Source organism: Adiantum capillus-veneris, chromosome 2, assembly GCF_014529385.1.
Source record: "Adiantum capillus-veneris isolate H3 chromosome 2, ASM1452938v2, whole genome shotgun sequence".
In the NCBI taxonomy this organism is placed as follows: Eukaryota; Viridiplantae; Streptophyta; class Polypodiopsida; order Polypodiales; family Pteridaceae; genus Adiantum; species Adiantum capillus-veneris.
The window spans coordinates 96,158,362-96,184,942 of NC_140932.1; the positions used below are offsets into that span (position 1 = coordinate 96,158,362).

General features: G+C 44.9%; 2 protein-coding genes across 2 annotated transcripts; both read right to left on the bottom strand.

The window, feature by feature from the left end:
• Nucleotides 1-16: 16 nt before the first annotated feature.
• On the bottom strand, nucleotides 17-25,717 carry LOC147463243 (E3 ubiquitin-protein ligase CSU1-like). The gene is made up of 2 exons (XM_086487812.1): nucleotides 25,391-25,717; nucleotides 17-979 (listed from the first exon to the last, which is right to left on the bottom strand). Exons 1-2 carry the CDS (start codon nucleotides 25,627-25,629, stop codon nucleotides 304-306), a joined length of 915 nt encoding a protein of 304 aa, XP_086343938.1. The 5' UTR covers nucleotides 25,630-25,717; the 3' UTR covers nucleotides 17-303.
• On the bottom strand, nucleotides 19,799-22,689 carry LOC147463244 (uncharacterized). The gene has a single exon (XM_086528274.1). It carries the CDS (start codon nucleotides 21,949-21,951, stop codon nucleotides 20,167-20,169), a length of 1,785 nt encoding a protein of 594 aa, XP_086384400.1. The 5' UTR covers nucleotides 21,952-22,689; the 3' UTR covers nucleotides 19,799-20,166.
• Nucleotides 25,718-26,581: the final 864 nt, after the last annotated feature.

The window sequence follows — 26,581 nt, forward strand, 5'->3', positions numbered from 1 at the left end:
GTTATAAATAACCATAAGCACAAAAAATTCATCCCCAATGTTATCGTTCCCATAATTTACTTTGTCATAATGGTACAAGAAACTATTTGCAATAAATTACATTAGATATTACCCATTGAGGTGGAAAATTTGCATACAATTACACCATATCCAGATTCCACACAGCTAGCAAAATAGCACTTCATAATAAATGCCGTCTCGTGCACACCACCTGTGATTGCACATGCTTATCATACTTTTTCAGAACAATACTTGACAGGGATACTTGGCCTAAAGACGATACATCAAAAACAGTGTCACCCATCACGTTCGAATGACAGGCCGTGTGAGACCCATACCGGACCCACTGCCCACATGTTTGAATACAGAGGCCTGCAAGCCTTCATCGTGGCCTGCAAATCCTGTTCCTCCCTTTTCAAGAATTACAACATGCTTGGACTTGCATGGCCTGCTGCATACAGTGCATGCATTATCTTTCAGCAAAAAATTATCCACACACTTTTTACAAAAGACGTGACCGCAGGTCTTGAGAGCAGCAAGCGTAAGAGTGTTGGTAAATGTCGTATTGCAGCATGGACACATAAACTTGGGATCAAGAAAGTTTTCTCCATTTTCCTTCGATAGCTCAGTGAAACAGACAGGAAAAAGGTCTTTCAATTTCAACTTTTCCTTCCCTTCGGGGCATACCGTATCCGTATTAGGTGCATCGACACGTTCCAGAGCCTCTGGAGTTGCAGATGGCAGCCAAAACGCTTTCATCGTCCTCAGAGCTTCCTCTTCATATGACGTCACCCTCACACTGTTGGCACCATGGAAGCCGCTGCCCTTGTCTGCCACCGCATTCTTTCCAGTGAACAGAGGATCTGCACCATTGTTCTGACGCTCAAAAGCCTCCAGCTCTTGCTCTTTCAGTGCAGCCTGCCTTTCCAGCTCCTCTTCTTGGTCTTGCTTCTGTTGAGCAGCAAAACTGGCAATCTTCCTGCATTTCGCTCCCTATGTTAGCATGCATCTCATATTCATAACAAAAATGACTACTACAATCTTATTCACCATTAATTCAAAAAACAAAAGTTAAAGTGCATTCACTACAAATTACCCGATTACAACCTTATGATCCGCATGGACCCCGCGGGGGCGGGGGCGGGGGGGGGGGGGGGGGGGGGGGGGGGGGGGGGGGGGCGCACCATTGTCGACTGGCCCTTGAGACTCTCGCACACCCCTAGGGCTCCGGCTGTCCCTCCTGAAGGGAGGTTTTTTTCCCCAGGCCAGATTTTCAATTTCTGCATTTATGGACTCTGTTCGAATTAGTTCTTACATAAAGTTTTCTGCCAACGTATCGCAGCTTTAGGCTGTGGGCTGCCCATTATATACAGTTTTTGTACTGCCCTGGGGGGCAAGCCTATTTTGGCATCCTTAGGAGTTTCCTGTAGGCTGTGATAGAAGCAGCCCTGTTCTTGTCCAGAGAGAGAGAGAGAGAGAGAAGAAGATGAGTATTTTAACCTCGTAGGAAACTATCCCAAGAGACCTTAAAGATCTATCTGACTAGGAGAGTTGAACTCAAGACCTGTTATGTAAGAGAGAGAGAGAGAGAGAGAGAGGTAGTTCCATTATCGTCCTCGGAGGTCACATATGACACATGTCACAAAGTGATGACGTGGCGGACAGCAGAAACCCTAATTTTTGCCAAAAACCCTAAAATTCCTGCAAACCCTAATTTTTGCCAAAAACCCTAATTCCGGAAATCGCGGAGGCTGAAAAACAAAATTTTGAAAATGATGAGCAACGCAAATTTCGCTTTTTCTCTACTTAATAAGAAAGAGAGAGAGAATGCTTTTGCTTTCAAGTTTGGACTCTCTGTGAGAGAGAGAGCAATTGCTTTTGATTTGAAGCTTTTGGGGCTCTGCTTTTGGGCATCTCTTGTAACCTTTAAATTAGTGGTGAGGGCCTCACTTCTTAGAGCATCTGGACGTAGAGTCTAAGAGTGAATCCCGACCCACTCTCTTGTACTTTGAACTGATTAATACAAAAACAAATACCGAAAGGGGCGCCAGTTTTTGGGGCCAATATCTCTAGGTACGGAACTCCGCTGGCCAGTGCAAATCTATTGTGATCTGTGAATTGTTTTGAAGTGGTTATTTGGTGCTGTCGCGATTGATTCTTGACTTGGAGTGTCCAAGTTTGTTACAGTGGTATCAAAGCACGGCCGATTTCTCTTCTACGGGAAATCCGATCCCCAATTTTTTTTCCGCGGCACCTATGGCTTCAGGCAATGATCAGTCGACACCCTCTGCATCTGGAGATGCGGGTAGGGATCACAACGAAGATTCTGGCACGGAGTATGGCCCGCCTACGCATACTCAGGCAGAGCAGCAAGAGATGGAGCGTCGTCAATCGATTGGCGATGCAACAAAGATGATGCTCAATTTTGCCAAGGATCCGAAGATGGCAAAATATATGAACCAGACCTCTTTGGAAGAGGTACAGACGGAGTGGCAGAGAACCAAAACACAACTCCCGAAACCCGCTCTCAAGAAACCTTCTGCCTCCAAGAAATATACGGAGAAGGAACTGGAGAACATGGTTGATGCACGGATTGCTCAGCTTTTCGACGTGCAAAAGAAAGACAAAAAACACGGCAAAAAGCAGAAGAAAGGCACTGACTTCCCGGGATATTTGGGTCGTCAGTCGACATTCGACAAGGCAAACAAACAGAAGAAGCGTGTCAAGTTTGAAGGCTTACCCAGTTCTTCTTCTTCTTCTGACAGTTCTTCTAGCTCTTCAGACTCGAGCGACGAAGATAGAAAAAGCAAAAAGCGAAGTAAGAAACAAAGCTTCGGAAAGGGCAAGAAAAAGGCAAAGAAGGCTACATCTCGCCCAAAGACTGACAGTTCTACTGAGGACTCGTCTACAGACAGCTCAGATTCCGATGACGGAAAATTTTACGCGAACAAGAAGAATTTTTTTTACAAAGCTAACCAGTATGACTTTCTCGAAGATAAAAGCAAGAAAGTCCGAGAGTTTAAGGAAGGTGGCCACTCGATCAAGTTTGATACTTTTTCAGGATACTCAGATGCTTCGAAGGCTTTGTCTTTTATACAGCAGTTTGACATCGCTTTCGCGGGAGGACGCTATTCAGAGCACTCCAAGATTCGGAGAGCTACCTCTTACTTTAAGAGGAAAGCTCGTACTTGGTGGTCCACACTTCTTTTAAACAAAACTGCGCCAGTTAAATGAAATATAAGAAGCTTTTTATTTCTTCTTGGTTGACGCAAGAAGATGAACGAGATATACGAGCTGCTTGGAACCATCTTCGGATGACCAAGAAAGATACAATCAATGCTTATTGTGAAAGATTCTGGAGCTCTTTTCTACCCGCCTCTTCATTCAAGAAGATCTCATTCAGACAACAGATTGAGCGGTTTACCTTGGGTCTACCTACAGAGATCCGAGATCACTGCTTGGAACAGAAGTCAGCTTCTATTCAAGAGTTGATGAGTCATGCAAAGCGGAGCTTTGCCATTCACTCTGGCAGTCTGACCAACCCCACAGATGAGGCCATGACACAACGGGCCGAACAGACTTCTGGGAATGAAAGTAGAAAGAAAAAGAGCAACCCAGAGAAAAAGGATGCACGACCCAAGCTTACTCTTGAGGAGAGAGCTCGCTTCATCAAAGAGGGGAAGTGCTTTGGATGCAGGGAACATGGACATATCTCCGCGAAGTGCCCTAAAAAGGCACAAAAAGAACAGAATGATAAAGACGACGACAAGCCTGAGAGTTCGAGAGCAGCTGAGGAACGTGGCAGAAAAGGCAGATAGAAAAACAAAACTGGTACCACATGGAGTGGAACCTGCACCGAATCTAATGAATGAAAGTACAAACTTTGCCGCTTTTGGGGCAAAGTGAAGGATCAGGAAGCTCTTTTGAAGGAGCCTAGGCCAACTTCTTTTCACTTGGAATTGGCGGCTCGATTTGGAAATTACGCCCAACAGACTGACGCCACAGACGGAGGTAGTTCGACTGGCACCCGGATGGGATGTTGCCATTACACCGAGCATTGGCAAATTTCGTTTGCAATGACAGGGGTGTTCAGGGCACGCGAGTGACGTTCTACTCAGGATCCCTTGGTACCACAAGAACTACGTCGTGGTTGACTACCAGGCCGAGAAAGCGACTTTGATAAATGAAGGGCTTAGAGATTGTACTTGATGAACTTCAGTTTCTTACTCATCCTTTTGGGAGAGAACTGAACGATGGATAAAGGTTGAATATGTTTTGACCTCATCAAAAGAACATCAAGATTTTTCTCCACACTCATGCCGATTGCTTTTCAAAGGGCCTCAAGATCAAACCATTGATCTGATACCTGGACGCACGCCACCGAATCAGCCACCTTACCGTGTGAGCCGAGTACAGAATGAAAAGATTATGAACCCAGTGAAAGACCTCTTGGAAAAGGGTCTTGTCCAGCCTAGTACTTCACCGTATTGCTCTCCAGTGTTGTTGGTTTTGAAGAAAGACGGATCTTGGAGAATGTGCATCGAGTATAGCACTCTCAACGAAATCACCATCAAGAATAGATTTCCGATTCCTAGGATCGATGATATACTCGACAGGTTACAAGGATCCTCGTGCTTTAGCAAGATTGACTTGAAGAGTGGATATCATCATATCAGGATAGCGCCAGGAGATGTCTACAAGACAGCTTTTCGGACGACTTTTGGGTTATTTGAGTTTTTGGTGATGCCTTTTGGCTTAACCAATGCTCTTGCGACATTTAACCAGATGATAGACAGGATTTTTCGAGAGTACGGGCTATTTGTTGGCACTTTCTTTGACGACATCATTCTTTTCTTCAAGAATGAGGCAGAACACAGAGATCATCTCCTTCAAGTCTTTCAGGCATTACAAGATCACACGTTAGTGATTAATGCAAAGAAAAGTGAATTTTTCCTACCAGAGATACACTTTTTGGGACACATTGTGTCAGCAGTAGGAGTGCAAATGGACCCGGCCAAGATAGAAACTATCCGTGATTGGCCCGATTTGAGGAATGTCCATGAAGTTAGAAGCTTCTTGGGACTGTGTTCGTACTACAGGCGCTTCATACGAAAGTTTGCAGAGGTTGCTTCCCCTTTGCATATCTTGACACAGAAAGGAGTATCTTTCTCATGGGGATCCACAGAGGTGACTGCCTTTCAGACCTTGAAAGAGAAATTGACTACAGGACCTGTTTTGACTTTGCCGGACTTGCAAAAGTCATTTGAAGTATATTGTGATGCTTGTGGTCGTAGTTTATGTGCGGTCTTGATGCAAGAAGGCCGTGTCATAGCTTATGAGAGCCGATTGTTCTCTAGGCCGGAGATGACAGCACAGATATATGAGAAAGAGATTTTGGCGGTTATCCATGCTCTTACTCAGTGGCGACATTACCTACTCGGAGCGGATTTTACCGTCTTTACAGACCATCAGAGTTTACGCTACTTCTAATCACAGAAGCAGCTTCCAGAAAAGCAGATGCGGTGGGCAAACATCTTATCACAGTTTCACTTCCAGATTGTCCATGAGCAAGGACAGAAGAATGTGGTGGCAGATGCTTTGTCTCGGAAGCCATTGGATCTCGCTATTTCCACGATACATCATAGGAGCTTCCAGGATATGGTCGATCAGTATGCCACAGATACAGATTTTGCAGATATTTTCACACGGATACGGGATGGGAAGACAGTAGCTGGATACTCCCTTCGAGAAGCCTACTTGATGAAAAAGACTATGTTGTGCGTTACCCAACCGTTGAGGGAAAAGGTTATGACTGAATGCCACTGTCCACCTTTTACGAGTAACCGCAGCATTGATACCACCATGAAGGGGTAGAGAGATACTTCTCTGGGCCGAGACTCAAAAAGGATGTGGAAGAGTTTATGCGCAATTGCTTAGTATGCCAGAAGGTCAATTTTGATAGGCATAAGGCACAGGGATTGTTAAAGCCTTTACCCATACCCACCCACCCCTGGAAAAGTATTGAAATGGATTTCATTTTTTATCTCCCGAAAACACAGAATGATCACGATGATTTTCCGATTACATGGCACGTCTGAGACCATTGTCTCCGACAGAGACCCCAGATTTATGAGTTTGTTTTGAAGGCAATTTGGGAGAACGTTGGCACGCAGTTGCAGTTCTCGTCATCGTTCCACTTGCAGACTGACGGGCAATTTGAGATTGCCAATTCAGTGGTTTTAGATTTATTGAAGTCTTGTATCTTGGATCAGAAGACTCAATGGGAAAAGAACTTACCTTTGGTGGAATTTGCCTACAATAACACAATACACTCTTCGACGGGGAAGACACCATTTGAGATTGTTGAAAGTGCTGCGAAGGTTCCATCCTTCCTGAGCACGAAAGATTAGATATTTGAAGCGGACAAATATTCGCGAGATTTGGATACAGCTTTTGCCAAGGTTCGCGAGACTTTGAAGGAGTCTCAAGAACGACAGAAAAAGGCAGCGGATCGCCATCGTCGCGACTTGAAACTGAAGAAGGATGATTGGGTGCTCTTACTTTTGAGAAGGCACGCCTAAGAAAGAAAAAGGGAAAGGAGAGGCTTTTTCCAAAGCTTAGTATGCGATACTACAGACCTTTCCAGATAACTGAAAAGATAAATGATGTCTCCTTCTGATTGAAACTACGAGATACTTGGAGGATTCACAATGCATTGCATGTGAGTCTCTTGAAACCTGTTAAGGGTGATGTGCCTGATGATGGGGAGCCTGATGAGCAACCCGCAATGGAAGAAAACAAGGAGACCCTTGTTCCTGAACAGATTTTGGCACATACGGATACGAAGAAAGGTAAAGTCCGAAGGCGGTTCTTGGTTAAGTTCAACTTTCCTACATTTGATGCGAAGTGGACGGAGAAGGAGGACCTAGCAGATACTCCTTGGATTGTGAAACTTTAACTCGATGTTTTGGTTTAGCATAGTCTACTCAAAACGAAACCCAGAAATTCAGCTTGGCCGAAGATCTAGTGCAGTGGGATGCACAAGAGGGGAGTTACTCCGCTCCTTTGTCAACAGATGTCTTGATTTTGATACTAAAGTCACTAATGCCTCTTTGAGCTTCAGGGATACTGAGAGCTGACAGTATTCTACTGGATGACTTTATGAAATGGAATTCCTGATAATGATACTGATTTGTTCTTGACTTCTTTTGAGTGTACAAACTGATAGACGAAATGATTGCAGCATTTTGGTCTACTTGATCTCGAATAGACATGGTTGCAATAGGGGTTAGTCAATCGGACATCGATGAGGTCCCGATTGGACCTAGATGTGATTGCTAGCTACATTGCCGATAAATCATGGTCTAAGATCCGAATGAATGTTGAATCTCATGTGATGTCTGGTGATATTCTGTGATGTCGTGTGATGTGACTGTCGATTTTGTACATGTGCTAGATGTGTGTTCCTAGTATGTAGGTACCAACAGTCGATGTCTACTAAGACGGTTTATGGCTTTTGTCGGTTTTGCAAGCGTAAACGCGGTCGATTACAATGCTTTCAAGAGGGGGGTATGTCACAAAGTGATGACGTGGCAGACAACAAAAACCCTAATTTCTGCCAAAAACCCTAAAATTCTTGCAAACCCTAATTTTTGCCAAGAGCCCTAATTCCGGAAATCGCGGAGGCTGAAAAGAAAAAATTTGAAAATGATGAGCGACGCAAATTTCACTTTTTCTCTACTTAATGAGAAAGAGAGAGAATGTTTTTTCTTTCATGTTTTGACTCTCTGTGAGAGAGAGAGAGAGAGAGAGAGCAATTGCTTTTGATTTGAAGCTTTTGGGGCTCTGCTTTTGGGCATCCCTTGTAACCTTTAAATTAGTGGTGAGGGCCTCACTTCACAGAGCATCTGGACGCAGAGTCTGAGAGTGAATCCCGACCCACTCTCTTGTACTTTGAACTGATTAATACATAAACAAATACCGAAAGGGGCGCCAATCTTTGGGGCCAATATCTCTAGGCACGGAACTCCGCCAGGCCAGTGCAAATCTATTGTGATCAGTGAATTGTTTTGAAGTGGTTATTTGGTGCTGTCGCGATTGATTCTTGACTTGGAGTGTCCAAGTTTGTTACAACCCATGCGACCAAAAAGGCATACAAAGGTATCTCGTCTCTCACACAGCAGAGGGGGAATGGTTGATATAATTAGCAGGGGGGCCTAAGGTCTACAAGATGGATGATAAATGGTGGTTTGATGATGTAAGGTGCAGCGGAAGTGAATGTTGTGGAATTCCGCCACTCTGTGTCACGTGTGCTCCCGCTCTTTCAGTTTCAGTTGTTATTGAAGTGCTAAAAGTCTGTTCAGCCTCTTTTTTTCTATTGGCACGTGGTGCTCGTCTTGTGACACTTGCCATGTCCTTGGAGCATGCGGTTGTGTCGTAATGAACTCCACCACTACATAGCATTATCTTTAAGATATCCCATTGCTCGAGAAATCTTTGATTCTTCCGTATAGTTCCCCAAAGCATAGATGTTGTCGAATTGTTGAAGGAACTGTAAAGCTCTCTTCTCATCTTTCACTCCAAAAAAGGTGAAAAATTTTACGATCATGCCACCATCTTTGAAATCCTTTGGCTCATGAAGCGCGTACCCCAGATACAGATAATCAGGATATCCATACGAGCTCCAATCATTGTATCCACGTGGGGGAGGTGGTGGCAACAGCGGTGGCAAGGGCGGTGGCCCTAAATCAAGGCCCAACAATTGCACCATGTTCCTAAAGACTCCCCTAATTGGAACACACGGCTTAGAAGGTTGCCGGTTGGGAGCTCTTGTACTTTCTGGTGCCAGAGGAGGTGGTACCACCTGGGGCATCAAAGGGGGTAACATGTAATTCAGAAACTGTTGGAAACTCTGCAGCATTGGGAGATTCTACTGAAAATTCCACGAAAGTATGTCGCGAAGCTCATTGAGAAGAAACAGCCGAATCCATAAACACCATCGTGCTCTATCTGTTCTTTGGTAGGACCAGTATGCTTTCTAAAAAGCACACGATCATAGCTCTAATATCACTGTAGCGGGAGGACACCACGTGCCAACGAAAAAGAGCATCTGAGATAACTTTAAGCATTTCAAAACTGAACTGAACTATGAGAGAGAGAGAGAGAGAGAGAGAGACCAACACATGAGACGCAAAGTGTCACAAACTGCTGATGTGCCAAGCCACCGCTCTGCGTCACAAACTGCTGATGTGCCAAGCCACCGCAAAACGGAGCTAACCTACAAATCCCAGCCGAGGAGCCTAAACCCTAGAAGCAGCACGTGTTGCCGAGTGGCCTATTTTTTTAAACAAGAGTTCCCACCAATTAATGGGACCCCGTCTGATGGGGCCCAAAGGACCTAAAGACAATAAATAAAGCAGGACCAACACACACAAATCTCTTGCGAAATTGTTGGTGACATGGCAGCTATACGGACGCCTGCGTTTTCCGCTAATGATGTGGCAGGCTCTGCGAGTTGCACCTGCAAGTGCTAAGTTGGCAGAGTTTTACGGAATTCCGCAAATTGCGTTGGATTGCTTTTGGGACCATATGCTTTTAGAGTTTGATGCTTTTCATGTAATTGCTTTTGAGAGGCCAAGGACCTTTAAATATGAGCCAAGGGCTCATTCTCTGGCATGCTTTAGCATGAAAGTATAGAGGATGGATGTAAGGTGCAGCGGAAGTGAATGTTAAACTTTGCTCAAGATGAGTGCTCCGAACTGTGCTCAAGGTTCCTTTTACTTACGGAAGGGAGAGCCTTCCGTTCCTTTAGTGAGACAGTGCAATGGACACAAACAAAGTGGTGAACATTGTGAATGAAGGTGCTGAGACTGAGAGATAGAGAGAGAAGAATACAACACCAGAATGTTGTCAAAAACCCTCCTCCGAAGGCCCCACTCTCTATGGCGAGAGCGGTCTACTTATGATTGCACAAATCTCTACAATGCTTGGACTTGCCGACGATGTCGACGACGATGAGGACGACGACAAGACGGCCTGAAATCTGAAAATGCTAAGGGCTGAAATCTGCAAATCTTTATCTGCTGAATTTTGACTCTATGTCGATGACGATGTCGATGGCGACGATGCGACGACGACGCGCTGAAAACGCAGATGCTGAAATCTGCGTTTTCCGGGCTGAATCTGCAAACTTCAATGGATCCTACTGTGCGGCGAGGAACTGCTGCGGGAAGGTGAAATCTGCGAGGTTCGGGACTTCTTCTGCTGTGTCTAAACGCTGAAAACTGAAAACGCTGGTCTTCTTGTTGACTTGTAGCGACGGAACTGTAAAAACGCTGGCTGTTATGCTGCTCCAAAAACAATAGGCTGATAGGGTGTCATGCGGGGAGAATCTGCTAACGCTAGGAGATCTGCTGTCTTGTGGTCGCCGGGGCTGCTCTGCAATGCAAAAACGCCAAGGCTGATCTGGAACTGAAAGCGCTAGCCTCTGCTGTTGGGTAAAAACGCTAGGCCTCTGTGGCGGTCCTGCTGAGAAGTTACATGTTGAGCAAGGTGCTCCTGCTGCCTCTTCTGCTAGAAAGTGCTAGCGCTAGGTTTATATATATACAAACTTATGAAATTTTCCCTACCTAGTTCCCAACAAAAGTCACTTAAAAATAATAAGTGAAAAGTGTCAAGAATAGGGAAAATAGGTCTATGCATTGTAAAAATGCTCCTGATGGATTCTGATGCAAACCTGATGATCATGTTGTGTGCAACCAGAGGATATGCATCTATTCTAAGTGTCTGGACATGCACGGTCTAGGAACAGACTCACAAAAGTGTCAGATCGCTTCCTATTCTAGACTGACTGAACTGAACTGAACCCTTGTCATGAAGTAGCTTGTCCACATACACATACGGTTATATGTCACGTGACATCCCCTCCTTTTCAAAGTGAGGTATTGATACCAAACTGTATGGCGTCGAGGGAGATCGCCAACAGCGTCTGGAATCCTGGAAAGGACTCTTCATCAGCCCACTCTGATGCGTGGGTCATGTGATACTTGAACTTCATAAAGGTCTGCAATGCTTGCTTCTTTGGGCCGTGCCGAAAGCGACACAAAGTCTTATGTGGCTCCTTCAATGCTTCAACTTCGTCGATAGTCATGCTTCTTCCTTCTTCAAAAATCTCCGAGGCTGAAAATTCCTGAAACCACTTCCAACACAAACATGAACATATCCATTCCATGTAAAGTGACTGGAAAAATACTATTCCTTCGAAAAAACTGTGCATGCAATGCAGATGAACAAAGTGACGGAGTGTCAAACTGTTCATCAAACACACGTCCATCTTTGAACAAGTTGATAGTATGTCCTTGAAAGCTAATTGTTGGATCATATTGGAATAACCAATGCTAACCAAGAATCATGTCGTAATAAGATAGAGGCATGACTCAAAATCCAATTGATCTGCATAAGTTTGAATCTCGAACTGCAACTGTCGAATTGTTTGATCACAAGCTAATTCCACATCATATAAGTAAGATGTCTTCTGAGTTGGTAAGCCAAGCTGTTGAACTATCTGAGTGCTGACGAAATTATTCGAACATCCGCTGTCCACCAAAATGTTGATGGAGCGACCATTTAGAGTTCCAAGAAGGCTCAAAACTTGCTTTGAGAGAGGCTCCAAAACTGAAGAATTGCACAGAGCGTGCTTCATAGGAATAGTCATATCCTCTGAGACACGAATCGTATTGACCACAGATTTTCCTTTATCCTTAGCAAAATCTGGTTGGTCAACATTTGATGATGTTTCCGCGTTGGAATTTCTTTTCAAATTAGACGGATTTGGTCTCTTTGGACATTGATACCATCTATGGTCACCACCGCAAATTGTACATAATCCTTCCTTCTTTAAAGTCGAAGATCCATTTGACGAAGAGCCTTGCTGAGTATTTGAATGCCGATCTTGAGAAAAATCACGTCCTTTACCACGATCAAGTGGAGGAACATTTTAAGAAGATCTGCTTTGAGATTGTCGATCTTGAGAATAGAACCTTGAAGTTGAATAAGTTGCGTTGCTTGCTGTCTGAACTGAGACTGATGTTGTTGACTTTGGCTATAGCTGTCTCTGTGATCGCGCTATGAAAAGCGAGCGTTGTTTGAAGATCTGTCACCAGAGAGAAAATTCCGTGTAGGGCGCCGATTATCGCCAAGACGCTCCACATCAGCAAGTGCAGCATCCAAGGAGGTAGGGTTGAATGTGTGCACAACGTCCTTCAGGTTAGGGTCGAGTCCGTCAATAAAGCTGTGAAGTTTATCAGAGGGACTAAGGGTCTCTATCTCCTGAGTTAGCCTCTGGAACTCTGTGATGTACGCGGCCAAGGAACCTGTCTGGCTCAGGCGGCAAAGAGAGGACCAGGCATGAAAATCCACGTTGGCAAGTTCGAACGCCTTGCGAATAGCACGCCGGAATTTATCCCAAGAAGATGTGTGTTTACCATCAGCAACCCGTCGTTGCCAATAGGGGTGTTCAGGGCACGCGAGTGACGTTCTACTCAGGATCCCTTGGTACCACAAGAACTACGCCGTGGTTGACTACCGGGCCGAGAAAGCGACTTTGATAAATGAAGGGCTTAGAGATTGTACTTGATGAACTTCAGTTTCTTACTCATTCTTTTGGGAGAGAACTGAACGATGGATAAAGGTTGAATATGTTTCGACCTGATCAAAAGAACGCCAAGATTTTTCTCCACACTCATGCCGATTGCTTTTCAGTGAAGATCAAACCATCGATCTGATACCTGGAAGCACGCCACCGAACCAACCACCCTACCATGTGAGCTGAGCACAGAATGAAGAGATTATGAACCAAGTGAAAAACCTCTTGAAAAAGGGTCTTGTCCAGCCTAGTACTTCACCGTATTGCTCTCCAGTGTTGTTGGTTTTGAAGAAAGACGGATCTTGGAGAATGTGCATCGATTATAGAGCTCTCAACAAAATCACTGTCAAGAACAGATTTCCAATCCCTAGGATCGATGATATACTCGACAGGTTACAGGGATCCTCGTACTTTAGCAGGATTGACTTGAAGAGTGGATATCATCAGATCAGGATCGCGCCGGGAGACGTGTACAAGACAGCTTTTCGGACGACTTTTGGGTTATTTGAGTTTTTTGGTGATGCCTTTTGGTTTAAACAAAAGCTTCTGCGACATTTAACCGGATGATGGACAGGATTTTTCGAGAGTACAGGCTATTTGTTGGCACTTTCTTTGATGATATCATTGTTTCTACAAGAATGAGGCAGAACATAGAGATCATCTGCTTCAGGTCTTTCAGGCATTACGAGATCACAAGTTAGTGATTAATGCAAAGAAAAGTGAATTTTTCCTACCAGAGATACACTTTTTGGGACACATTGTGTCAGCAGGCAGGAGTGCAAATGGATCCAGCCAAGATAGAGACTATCCGTGATTGGCCCGATTTGAGGAATGTCCATGAAGTTAGAAGCTTCTTGGGACTGTGTTCGTACTACAAGCGGTTCATACGAAAGTTTGCAGAGGTTGCTTCCCCTTTGCATACCTTGACACAGAAAGGAGTACCTTTTTCGTGAAGACCCACAGAGGTGACTGCCTTTCGGACATTGAAAGAGAAATTGACTATGGGACCTATTTTGACTTTGCCGGACTTGCAGACGTCATTTGAAGTATATTGTGATGCTTGTGGTCGTAGTCTGGGCACGGTCTTGATGCAAGAAGGCCATGTCATAGCTTATGAGAGTCGTTTGTTCTCTAGGCCGGAGATGACAGCACAGATTTATGAGAAAGAGCTTTTGGCGGTTATCCATGCTCTTACTCAATGGCGGCATTACCTACTCGGAGCGGATTTTACTGTCTTTACAGACCATCAGAGTTTGCGCTACTTCTTGTCACATAAGCAGCTTTCGAAAAAGCAGATGCGGTGGGCGAACATCTTGTCACAGTTCCACTTCCAGATTGTCCATGTGCAGAGACAGAAGAATGTGGTGGCAGATGCTTTGTCTCGGAAACCGTTGGTTCTGGCTGTTTCCGCGATACATCATAAGAGCTTCGAGGATATGGTCGATCAGTATGCCACAGATACAGATTTTGCAGATATTTTCACACGGATACGAGATGGGGAGACAATAGCTGGATACTCCCTTCGGGAAGGCTACTTGATGAAAAAGACTATGTTGTGCATTACACAGCCGTTGAGGGATAAGGTTATGACTGAATGCCACTGTCCATCTTTTACGGGTCACCGCGGCATTGCTACCACCATGAAGGGGGTAGAGAGATACTTCTTTGGGCCGAGACTCAAAAAGGATGTGGAAGAGTTTTTGCGCAGTTGCTTGGTATGCAAGAAGGTCATGTTTGACAGGCATAAGGCACAGGGATTGTTACAGCCTTTACCCATACCCACCCACCCCTGGGAAAGTATTGCAATGGATTTCATTTTTGATCTCCCAAGAACACAGAATGATCACGATGATTTTCCGATTACATGGCACGTCTGAGACGATTGTCTCCGACAGAGACCCCAGATTTATGAGTTTGTTTTGGAAGGCAATTTGGGAGAACATTGGCACGCAGTTGCAGTTCTCGTCATCGTTCCACTTGCAGACTGACGGGCAATTTGAGATACCCAATTCAATGATTTTAGATTTATTGAAGTCTTGTATCTCGGAACAGAAGACTCAATGGGAAAAGAACTTACCTTTGGTGGAATTTGCCTACAATAACACGATACACTCTTCGACGGAGAAGACGCCATGTGAGATTGTTGAAAGTGCTGCGAAGGTTCCATCCTTCCTGAGCACGAAAGATTAGATATTTGAAGCGGACGAATATTCGCGAGATTTGGATACGGCTTTTGCCAAGGTTCGCGAGACTTTGCAGGAGTCTCAAGAACGACAGAAAAAGGCAGCGGATCGCCATCGTCGCGACTTGAAATTGAAGGAGGATGATTGGGAGCTCTTACGTTTAGAGAAGGCACGCCTACGAAAGAAAAAGGGAAAGGAGAGGCTTTTTCCAAAGCTTAGTATGCGATACTACGGACCTTCCCAGATCACTGACAAGATAAATGATGTCTCCTTCCAATTGAAACTGCCAGATACTTGGAGGATTCACAATGCATTGCATGTGAGTCTCTTGAAACCTGTTAAGGGTGATGTGCCTGATGATGGGGAGCCTGATGAGCAACCCGAACTGGAAGAAAACGAGAAGATCCTTGTTCATGAACAGATTTTGGCACATAACAATACGAAGAAAGGTAAAGTCCGAAGGCGGTTCTTGGTTAAGTTCAAGAACTTTCCTGCATTTGATGCGAAGTGGATGGAGGAAGAGGACCTAGCAGATACTCCTCGGATTGTGAAACTTTACCTCGATGTTTTGGTTTAGCATAGTCTACTCCAAACGGAACCCAAAATTCAGCTTGGCCCGAGATCTGGTGCAATGGGATGCACAAGAGGAGAGTCACTCCACTCCTTTGTCAACAGATGCCTCGATTTTGATACTAAAGTCACTGATGTCTCTTTGAGCTTCAGGGATACTGAGAGCTGACAATATTCTGCTGGATGACTTTATGAAATGGAATTCCTGATAATGATACTGATTTGTTCTTGACTTCTTGTGAGTGCAGGAACTAATAGACGAAATGACTGCCGCATTTTGGTCTGATTGATCTCGAATAGACATGGTTGCAATAGGGGTTAGTCAATCGGACATCGATGAGGTCCCGATTGGACCTAGATGTGATTGCTAGCTACATTGCCGATAAATCATGGTCTAAGATCCGAATGAATGTTGAATGTCATGTGATGTCTGGTGATGACCTGTGATGTCGTGTGATGTGACTGTTGATTTTGTACATGTGCTAGATGTGTGTTCCTAGTACGTAGGTACTAACAGTCGATGTCTGCTAAGACGGTTTATTGCTTTTGTCGGTTTTGCAGGCGTAATCGCGGTCGATTACAATGCTTTCAAGAGGGGGGTATGTCACAAAGTGATGACGTGGCGGACAACAAAAACCCTAATTTCTACCAAAAACCCTAAAATTCCTGCAAACCCTAATTTCTGCCAAAAACCCTAATTTTTGGAAATCGCGGAGGCTTTTAACAAAAAAAAATAAAAAATTTTGGAAAATGATGAGCGACGCAAATTTTGCTTTTTCTCTACAATATGAGAAAGAGAGAGAATGCTTTTGCTTTCAAGTTTTGACTCTCTATGAGAGAGAGAGAGCTATTGCTTTTGATTTGAAGCTTTTGGGGCTCTGCTTTTGGGTATCCCTTGTAACCTAAATTAGTGGTGAGGGCCTCACTTCTCAGAGCATTTGGATGCAGAGTCTGAGAGTGAAACCCTAGCCACTCTCTTGTACTTTGATCTGATTAATATAAAAAGAAATACCGAAAGGGGCGCCAGTCTTTGGGGCCAATATCTCTAGGCACGGAACTCCGCCGGGCCAGTGCAAATCTATTGTGATCTGTGAATTGTTTTGAAGTGGTTATTTGCGGTTGATTCTTGACTTGGAGTGTCCAAGTCTGTTACAAATTGTCCAAGTCTGTTACATCTTCTTCTGTGCAGCATTAAGAATTTGATAAATAATTGAAGTTCGCGATTGTCTACCTCTTCAGTTGGATCTAGTTCCTTTGGTTCGTCCACTAAAGCTTCGGAAGAAGGTGTTGAAGATGCTGCATTAGTAGTCCGAGAAATAGCAAGACGACTTCGAGAAGTGTTTTGCGTCTGCATCTGATCCAAGCGTGTAAAGTGATGCGAGACTTGTGGAAAGTGTGGCCATCTGCTCCTTGATAAGAGTAAGGACGTCATCAGATTGACCACCTTCGTCCTAAGAACTCGGCATGGTTACGCCTCAAAGGGAACCCTCGAACAGGTGCAAGTTCTAGGACACGTACTCCAGGAGCGGAAATTATATTTAGAACAGGTTCTGGCTCTAGGGTCATGTAATAATCTCGAATGAACCACCACTTCGGGTTCCGGCAGGATTTTGTCTGGAATCTCGTCTATGTACGAGAGAAAGTGGATTGGAACATCGAAGGTATCGTCGGCCATGATGGCGAAAAGTTCCGCGAGCGAAGAGTGCACAATAGGCCAGGGGGCGAATGGGAGAGAGTGAAGCGCTGGCTGCAAATGTTCTCAGGAAAGCATTGTTGGCTGTTGGGTTGATGTTTTGTTCATTTTTTTTGAATAGGTATGTTCACATAGGCTTTAAAAAAGGGGTCTTGGGCGGCCACTTAAATCAAGTGAATTAAGGTCACTTTAATAATTGACTTGCTGCCATCGTAAATTGCCCAACGTAAAAAAAATAAAGGTCAACGCGTAGAAAATGGCTGCCGCTTGGGAAATATGTTGTCCCTTGGTGATGTGCCGCTTGGGAGATGTGCCACTTGGGAGAGGGTGTGATGCAAATTGACTCCGACGAAAGGGTGCAATTCAACCAGCTTTCCAGAATTTCCGCCAAAGGGTGCTCACACGAAAGGGTGCTCACGAAAGGGTGCTCACACGAAGGGGTACTCAGATGAACAAGTACACCTTGGAACTTGAAAAGGCAATCTTTCACATTGATGCTGCAATTGACCCATGCAGCATCAAGAACATGACCGGTACGCTTACACACAGCCATGCTGCTATCTATGGTCTTATGTAGTATGTATAATACTAGAACATAAGCAACTTTAGATTACCTCATGCCGAGATGTGTGCGTAGGCCACCGTTCTTCTGATTCCATACAACGCCGAGAGAGGGTAGAGTGTAGCGGCGAGGTTGAGAGGCTCACAACCTTCGGGTCCCCAGAAAAAAATTTGCTCTGATACCACTGTAAGGATTCTAGGTGCTAATCCTTAATTAAATACTTAAACTCATGATTAAGACTTAAGAAACTTGAATTGAACTCATAAACAAGACTTAGAAGACTCTGTGTTGATTTTGAATGTGCGATACAAGGCTCCTTATATAGGAGACGAAGAGACACAAATGAAAAGACACGTCTCATGATGAAGAGACGCGACTTTAGACGTACAGACACATCCTTTCGGCGAAGAGCTGCAACCATTGGGCAAAGAGTCGCACCCGTAGAGCGAAGGGGTGTGACCAATCGTCAAAGGAGTGTGGCTTTTGCGAAGAGGCACAGTCTCTTGAACGAAGGGGTGTGACCATCCAAGCGCAGGGGTCCTTGGCATGGCACTTTGCGTATCTGCAACTAGGAGTAGATGTAATACTGTTAACATAGTCACAATCGTGACAATTTTGGTACGGGTTTCATGAGAAAAGCCAATCGTCTTTTTCAAAATCGATTGATGTCGAGGTAGCTTTGAGCTTTGTTTGAGAATCTGTTTGTGATCCTGTTTGGAATTTGTTTGAAATGGATGGTATCTGTTTTAAACTTATCTTGGTGCCAATTTGAATAGTTTTGACTTACTGGTTTTAATAATTGGTAGTTTACTCCCGGGTGTAGTAGCGAGAAATGATGTTTGAGAATGCTTACACATATTCATGGCCTGGACCCTTGTGGTTATTTGCGGGGGGAGTATATGTTTGAAAAGTGTTGTTTTTACTCATGGTCCGGACCCTCATGGTTATTTACAGGGGGAGTATTGTTGTTACTCATGGCCCACACCTAGATGGTTGTTTACGGGGGGGAGTAATAAGAAGTCCTGAGTAGTGGTTACTCTCAGCGCCTCCAAACGACTCAGGCTGCGGTCAGGGGGGGCATTTGGTTGTAAAAGGCCTCTATATCTCATCGCCCAGACCTTTTTAGGTTCTTTGTGGGAGGAGTGATGAGGGAGTCGTTGAACACCTCATGGCCCGGACCTGGATGGTTATTTGCTAATCGACAGCTTTATGATTCAATGTCTTGTAACATGCATATGTTGATCAGCACGGTCTGGGTGTGATGGCTAATTTTGCTATGCTAGAATATCAAGAGCTCCGATCTGAATTAAGAATATACTCCTTATTGGATAAGATTTTTCTCGGAAGCTAACGACCAAGGATATCAAGAGCTCCAATTTGAAATGAGAAAACGATTGTCCCTCAAAATGACCCTTGAAAATTTATTTGAGCTAACTTGAGTTGTTTTGCACATATGTTGTAATCGCGGACGATTACTTTTTTTCAAGAAGGGGAAATGCCACAAACTCTTGGCGTGTCAAGCCACTAAAGAACGGAGCCAACCTACAGAACCCAGCCAAGGGGCCTAAACCCTAGAAGCAACACAAGAAGTTTTACCAATTTGCAAAGTGTTACCATATAGCCTACTTTTTAACCAGGAGTTCCCACCAACTTATGGAACCCCGTCCAATGGGGCCAGAGGACCTAAAGACAATAAATAAAGCAGGACCAACACACACACAAATCTCTTGCGAAATTGTTGATGACGTAGCAGCTATACGGACGCCCGCGTTTTACGCGATGACGTGGCGGGCTGTGCGAACTTCCACAGATTGCGTCGACAAGTGCTGATGTAACAAAGTTGTACGGAATACCGCAAATTGCATAGGACTGCTTTTGGGACTAGATGCTTTTAGGGTTTGATGCTTTTCATGTAACTGCTTCTGAAAGGCCAAAGGCCTTAAAATCAAAGTTACTTGGAATGGGAACGGGGAACCGGAACGGGGGGCTCCGAAACGGTACCGGAACGTATAGGCGGGGACCGGAACGGGAACGCCGGAACGGTCCACCAAAAAACGCTGAAATTAGCCTCAAAACAACCTATAAGTTAGGAAACAACTATAAGCCAAGCTTCTAACACCTACTTGGATAATTAGAATCATGTTCAAGCATGTTTTAAGTTTCAACATGTCGCTTGTGCGCGATGCGCGTTAGTGGTTGCGGATGTAAATTCAATTTACCGGGGTTGTAGACACCTCATAACATACTAAGTGCATCACAAATAACATTATCTAGGAAGTGCAAAGATTGAAGAGCTCAATAAAGTTGAATAGACAGAAAGACGGATTAAAAACTTAAAAGACTATGACTATAAATTCAAGTGTGGCTTATAAGGCCAGCCAAGGCACTACAAAAAGGTAAGCACTGAGAAAAGATAAGAGTCGAGGCTCAAGAGTAAAGACTAGCCACTATGGACTCAAGAGCTCAATACATAGATGCCAAAATGCCATAATGGAAACATGTCAAGGGCCAAGGCTCAAGGACCAGTGGCAGAAGAGCCAGCCTGCCAATCTGTAGTGGTGTCATGGAGATCATGGATGTCATCCCAATCCTCATCCCCAACAGGCTCGTCCGCATCATCCACTTCATGTAAAACCTCTGTAGATCCACCCTCCCCAAGTATCTCCGCCTCTGCCTCCATCTCCCACTGTAGAAAGGGATCTGATACTTTGGATGCCAACTTGCAAAGCATACGCAAGTTTGCACTCACAAATACAAGATCATTTGCTTTCTCCACTGCAAGTCGGTTTCTCTTCCTAGATGCAACATGGCTATAAACACTCCACAATTGCTCCAAGCAAGAGGAGCTAACCGCTTGGCTGAGGATGCGGATAGCTAGTCTCTGAAGCTCTGGCCCATCTGAGCCATAGTCCTGCCACCACAAAACTGAGGAGATCTTGGTGCGATCAACTTGGGCATCGGCAAGCCCAAATGATCCTCGCATATCCCTGTACATAGCAAGTTGATCCTTGATTTTGCGGCGCTCTTCTCGATCAGGGTGAAACATGGTCAAGATCTCGTTCCATTGCTTGGTCACCTCCCCATCATGCTCCTGTCGTGCACCTTGAAACTCTGGATCCAGCACAAAAGCCGCACCATGGAAAGGGGAAGCATAGGCGTCCCATCTGCTCTGACAAAGCAAGCTAATCTCCTCAAACCTATCTGCATCTGGCTCAAGTGTTTGGAGGGCCTCCACCATGCGATCCATGGCCTCATAAACCTTGCCAATGCAAGGTTGCATGCCATCAACTACTCGAAGCAAGTGGAGTACCGGCTGTACCATTTGGTCTATAGTCTTCAGTGACTCCCAAAACTGGGGATCCTCTGACTTGCTTGCACATAAGATCCCTGCGACTGAACCTGCGTAGGATGAGGAAGTATACTCCGTACTGATGAGGGTCTGCCGCACTGCACTCTGACATTCGCATAGGCGATGAACCATTAGGTAGTTGTAGGCAAAGCGGGTCTCGCAATACTTCAAGAGAACCTTACCCCCTGACCGCTTCAAGAATGCAGCACGAAGGAGATTGTGATTGTTGATAAAGGACACTATCTTGGACACACTTGTAATGAGAGGCTCAATCCAAGGTAGGCGCCCTATATCCTTTAAAAGGTTGTTGAGACAATGTGCCATACAAAATGACACTTTGATGCGGGGATACATGCCCTCCAAAATGGCGCCGGCTGCCCTGTTTGATGCCTCCCCATCCGTGACAAGCTGCAACACCATCTTTGGGCCAATGATCTCTATGGCAGACGCCCACTCTCCAGCAAGCACATCGGCGGATTTCCCTGTTTCTGTGGCGTCATGTGAGTGGGCAAAGTACATCTCTCCCTTGCAATAAGCCACAAGCCCATGAATGGATCTCCTCCTTGTGTCGCTCCATCCATCTGCAATGAGTGTCACTCCATACTTGGCCCATTGTCGCTTCATGTTTACGGCTGCCATCTCCACAACGGCCTTCTCTCTATCAAGAAGAGTAGTACGGAGGGCCTCTGAAGTGGGCGGCACGTAGCGTGGCCCGTAATCCCCAATCCTTGTGCACATTGCCTTGAAGTAGTCCGACCTATACAATGTACATGTCACAAAGGTCAAAAGAGAAGACAATGTAGATTGAAAAACAAACATACTAGTTATGGTCATTATATGAAAGAGCATTGAGAACTTGGAACTTACCGAGCCTTTATGAAAGGGATATGATCGTGATAAAAAAAGCGGGCAACGGCGGCATCCACATCCTCCTTCTTTTTGGGATCCCATGACGAATCTAGAGTTCGTTGACGATGGGTGGGATGAGAGGGAGTGCTCGTTTGAAATGATGATTGAGCCGCCGCACTACTACCTCCAACGGAAGCGTGCAAATGAGTGGTAGAAGAAGGAAAAACCAAGTGATTGGGGTCAATGACTTTCCGCTTGGGTCGATCATTTGCTTTGGCTCTTATGATGGCATCCTTGATCTCAAGCTCCTTCTTCTTCTCGACCGTCACATTAATGCAAAGTTTCACTTGCTCCCCCACTATGTGAAGAAGATGTGCTCGAACCTTGCTTGTCCCGGATTTGCGTTGAAATCCACATAGTTTGCACGTCCATGATCTTGCACCGCCTTCTTTGCCCAAGACTTCGGAGTGCACCTCATCCCACCATGAAGGCTCATTCTTCTTTCCTCTCTTACCAACCGAGGGACCTTCATTTGATGCGGAAGCTTGTGCCATGTTGATGGCGCTTGAGACTTGAGGCTTGAAACTCAAGAGAGAGATGGAGGGATGGAGCTTGAAAGTTGAGAGAGGGATGGAGCTTGAGAGAGGGATGCGATGAAGGAAATTGGAATCGAGCTTGCAAGTTGCGAGAGGGATGAAGCTTCAACCTTGAGAGCTTGTGGCTTCAAGCTTGAGAGAGAGGGTGAGAGGCTTGAAGCTTCAAGCTTGAGAGAGGGTGTGAGAGAGTGGCTTCAAGCTTCAAGCTTGAGAGGGAGGGAGAGAGTGGCGCTTCAAGACTCAAGTAGCAATGCGGGAGAGTGAGGGCTATGAAATTGTGAGGGGTGTGCATTAGCTTTTATAGGAGAAAATAGTGAAGACACCCCCCCCCCCCCCCCCAACACACACACACCTCTAGTGTGAACCATCCCATGAGTGGGCGCTCCAAAAACTGCCGCCTGTTTTTGAAATTTAAAAACTGCCACCCAGATTTGAATTTTAAAAACTGCCACCAGACGTTCGTTCCGGCCGTTCGGCCCGGCTGGAACGCCGTTCCGCTGTTACGTTCCGGAACCGGAACGTCCGCCCGTTCCTGTAGCCGTTTCCCCGGCCGGCCTTGCTCGGAACGCCGTTATGGAACGAAATGCCCCCGTTCCGCCCGTTCCGTGTTACTGTGCTTAAAATATGAGCCAAGGGCTCATTCTCTTGCATGCTTCAATGTGAAGGCGCAATGAATGGAGTACCGTCCATGTATTGAGTTCAAGCAATATAAAGAAATACCGAAAGGGGCGCCAAGGTTTGGGGCTAGTTTCTCCGCCACTCCTCGTCTCGTGTGTCGTGCACTCTCTCTCTTTTAGTTCAGTTGTTATTTTAAGTGCTTAAAGTTGTTCAGTTTGTTCTATCCCGTTGCCACGTGGTGCCCGTCCCCGTGACACAGAGTGGCGGAGTTCCACTCCAAGAGAGCAATGGCTCCAAACCCTGGCGCCCCTTTTGGTATTTCTTTATATTGCTTCACCAAAGTACAACTCCCATGGCTCTACTCTGCATCTCCCGCGAGTAGACTATCAAAGAGAGCCCATGGGTCTTATTTAAAGGCCCTTGACCTACCAAAAGCAGTACATGAAAAGCACCAACTAAAAAGCATATGGTGCCAAAAGCTGTCAGCACGTAAAACGCGGAAACAGTACAGCTACCACGTCAACTGTTGTCAACGCAAATCGCGAGCTGCCATACAGAGCCACATGGCATGCTGAGAATGTCCAAAAGCGTTTTCTTACAAACTTTCTCCAAGTCAAGACAGAAACACTATATATGCTCTGCTTCTTGAGTCGGGATCTCTTCCAATTGAGGTTATGAGCATGGAAAGGGTGTGGAGTATATGATAAAGATGTGTCAAAACCCCTCACGTCGACTTCCTACAATTACATGAAAGCAAGAAAAAAAGTTTAACAACGCATAAAAGCGAGATCTTGAGCACGGGATGGATGCAAGACATAAAGAAGTGGTTTGGAGATGAGATGCATTACACTCGCTACATGATGCCTCGATCGACTCCCAAGTAAATGAAGCTTTTCTACAATGCCAATGTATTACGGCTTGGGAGCAATCCGATGGGTCATGCTTCATACATTACACCACCCATATTGACCCCAACTACAAAACCATTTCTTCGCTGAAAGAGGAAACCATACTCACCCTTACATCCTTGAGCCTATCCCCTTGTCAACGATATGCACTATCTCCTTTCAATGCGAGGCAAGGCGTTGGGGAAATGCAGAAGAGTCAAACCAATTGTGCACATTACACTCACTCCAAGTTCGAGAGTTTGAGTACCACACACTACTAGAGTGCTCAACCAGGACTTATACCTACACACTTTTCTCTCCCAGCCACAGTGTAGGCTCTGTGGGCTCTCCATTGTGACTCTCATCACCACAATTTTGGAGCATCAAGAATCACTCATCAACCGCACACATACTACATTACACATATATACATATTAGCATGAACATTTCAGAAAACACCTTGGGCGTAGCGTAACTCTCCTAAAACAAGCAATACTGAAAAGGGATCACCCTCAGGGATGTGTGAGACTCAGCAACAACAACTAAGGGGTAGCACTCACAAAATAATGCTAGTAACGGACACCAAAGAGGATTTCTCTAGACATTTTACGATGGTTTTCCTCATGGTATGTTTCCTTATCCTCATCATCGTTGTCCAATTAAAGTCTCTTTTCTGTCAATTTCTCCATAGGAGATGATACCTTATTGGTCCCTCGTGATCAAACAAACTAAATACTTAGGCAAACTCCAAGTGTGGCAATCATGCATTCAAATTCTCGTCTCATGCGAATGCAAGGATCATGTGTAGTGCTTTTCTGTACATTACACAGAAATAAGTACAAAGCAAGACTCAAGGTCAAAATGTGGAGGAAAAACAAGACAAGCCAAAAAGAATGAGAGAGGCCAAAAATGAGAGAAGATTCTTTGTAAGATACTCACATCCAGTAAGATTATGGCACCAATGAAATGACATACATTTGAACTAACACAAGCAGATCACACATCATAAAAATTTAACCTAAACACTAAGATTATTTAATATTATACTCACATTTGTAGGTCTAATGCAGCAGCAATGCCACTAAAATTTAGTCCTTGCCATGACATATCTGTATCTAGACACATAACTCAATAACAGATTAACCTAGACCATTCCTTGACGTGTCCACAACTTGATGAAACATTGCAAGTCTAATTCAACACGGACTATTCCTCTCTCTCTCTCTCTCTCTCTCTCTCTCTCTCTCTCTCTCTCTCTCTCTCTCATTCCTTGACGTGTCCACGACTTGATGAAACATTGCAAGTCTGATTCAACATGAATCATCCCTACTTGACTCTCTCTCTCTCTCTCTCTCTCTCTCTCTCTCTCTCTCTCTCTCTCTCTCTCTCTCTCTCTCTCTCTCTCTCTCTCTCTCTCTCTCTCTCTCTCTCTCTCTCTACCTTTTGATGTCTTTCTTCTGTGCGAGCAGGCAGTGCAGGATGCATTCCTTGCAGAAAAGGTGGCCTTTGGGGCAGCACAGGGGGTCAATGAAGGGCTTGAGGCAGATGCAGCAGGCGTGGAAGGGCTTGATGGAGTCCTTGCCGAGGCGCTGCCTTTGAGTGCCATAGCCCAGCTTGCGTTTCTCATCGTACGTGAAGAAGGCGAGATCGTTGTTGTTCTTGGAGTGGCGCTGCGGCATCTTTCGTCACCGTGTTCTCTCTGCTCTCTCGCTCGCTCTCTTATACCGAAGGTCGGTTTGTGTGCAAAAGAACAACAAGGTCGTCTACAGTAGAGGAGGGCACTGCCTTAAAGTAAAAGTTAAAATCGCTGGCTCAAAGTGTTATTAAATTATGCTTGGCGATTCACAGTAGTAAATGATATAATTTGTGATCTGGGTTATGGAAGATATGTGGTTTCTAGTAGTAACTTACTGAAAAGTGTGGTGCAAGAGAAAAAGTATTCAAGATCTGAACCAATATGTCCCACTCCTCATGTGTTGTATGTTACTCTTGCTGAGAGAATTTCTTGAGAACAGCGTTGCAAAATGACTATTTATTGCATTGTGTCCTAACATTTGCAACCTTCCCAGCAAGAAGAAAAATACACATTACGAGGGTTACAATCAAAAACCTTTTCCTATCATTTTATGTGTTCACTAAGGTCACCGTTGCGCTGTCTGGTGTAACTCAAGCATGATTCGACCTATGAGCAGAAATTCGCATTGTCACACTGAGTTAACCTTCCTCGAGTAGTTTAAGGCAAGTCCCGTAAGGTGCGAGGTATTGAACTCTTTGAGAGGCTGTGTGTAATGGTCTCACACTTTGACATGTTGAGCTAAAGTATAGAATGTTCCCTAACCTCGAGCTAGATTTTTTGGGCAAAAAAACACCTTAAAGAATGAACAAATTCTAACATAAAATAATAGGTATCATAAAATCTGAATCTCAAGGCATTTGCTTTGTATAGAATCATTGCCTTAAGGGCTTGAAATGAAATAATTCAACCTTTGTGAGGATGGTCGGTTTTTCCTTGTTATTGGTTCACATGTAGTTGATGGTAGGTAGCATTACTGCCCTCGCCACTGCAACCAACCAAGGCAATTCTCAACATGGAGAATCACCAAATCAAGGCTCAGCTATGCCACGCAAGCC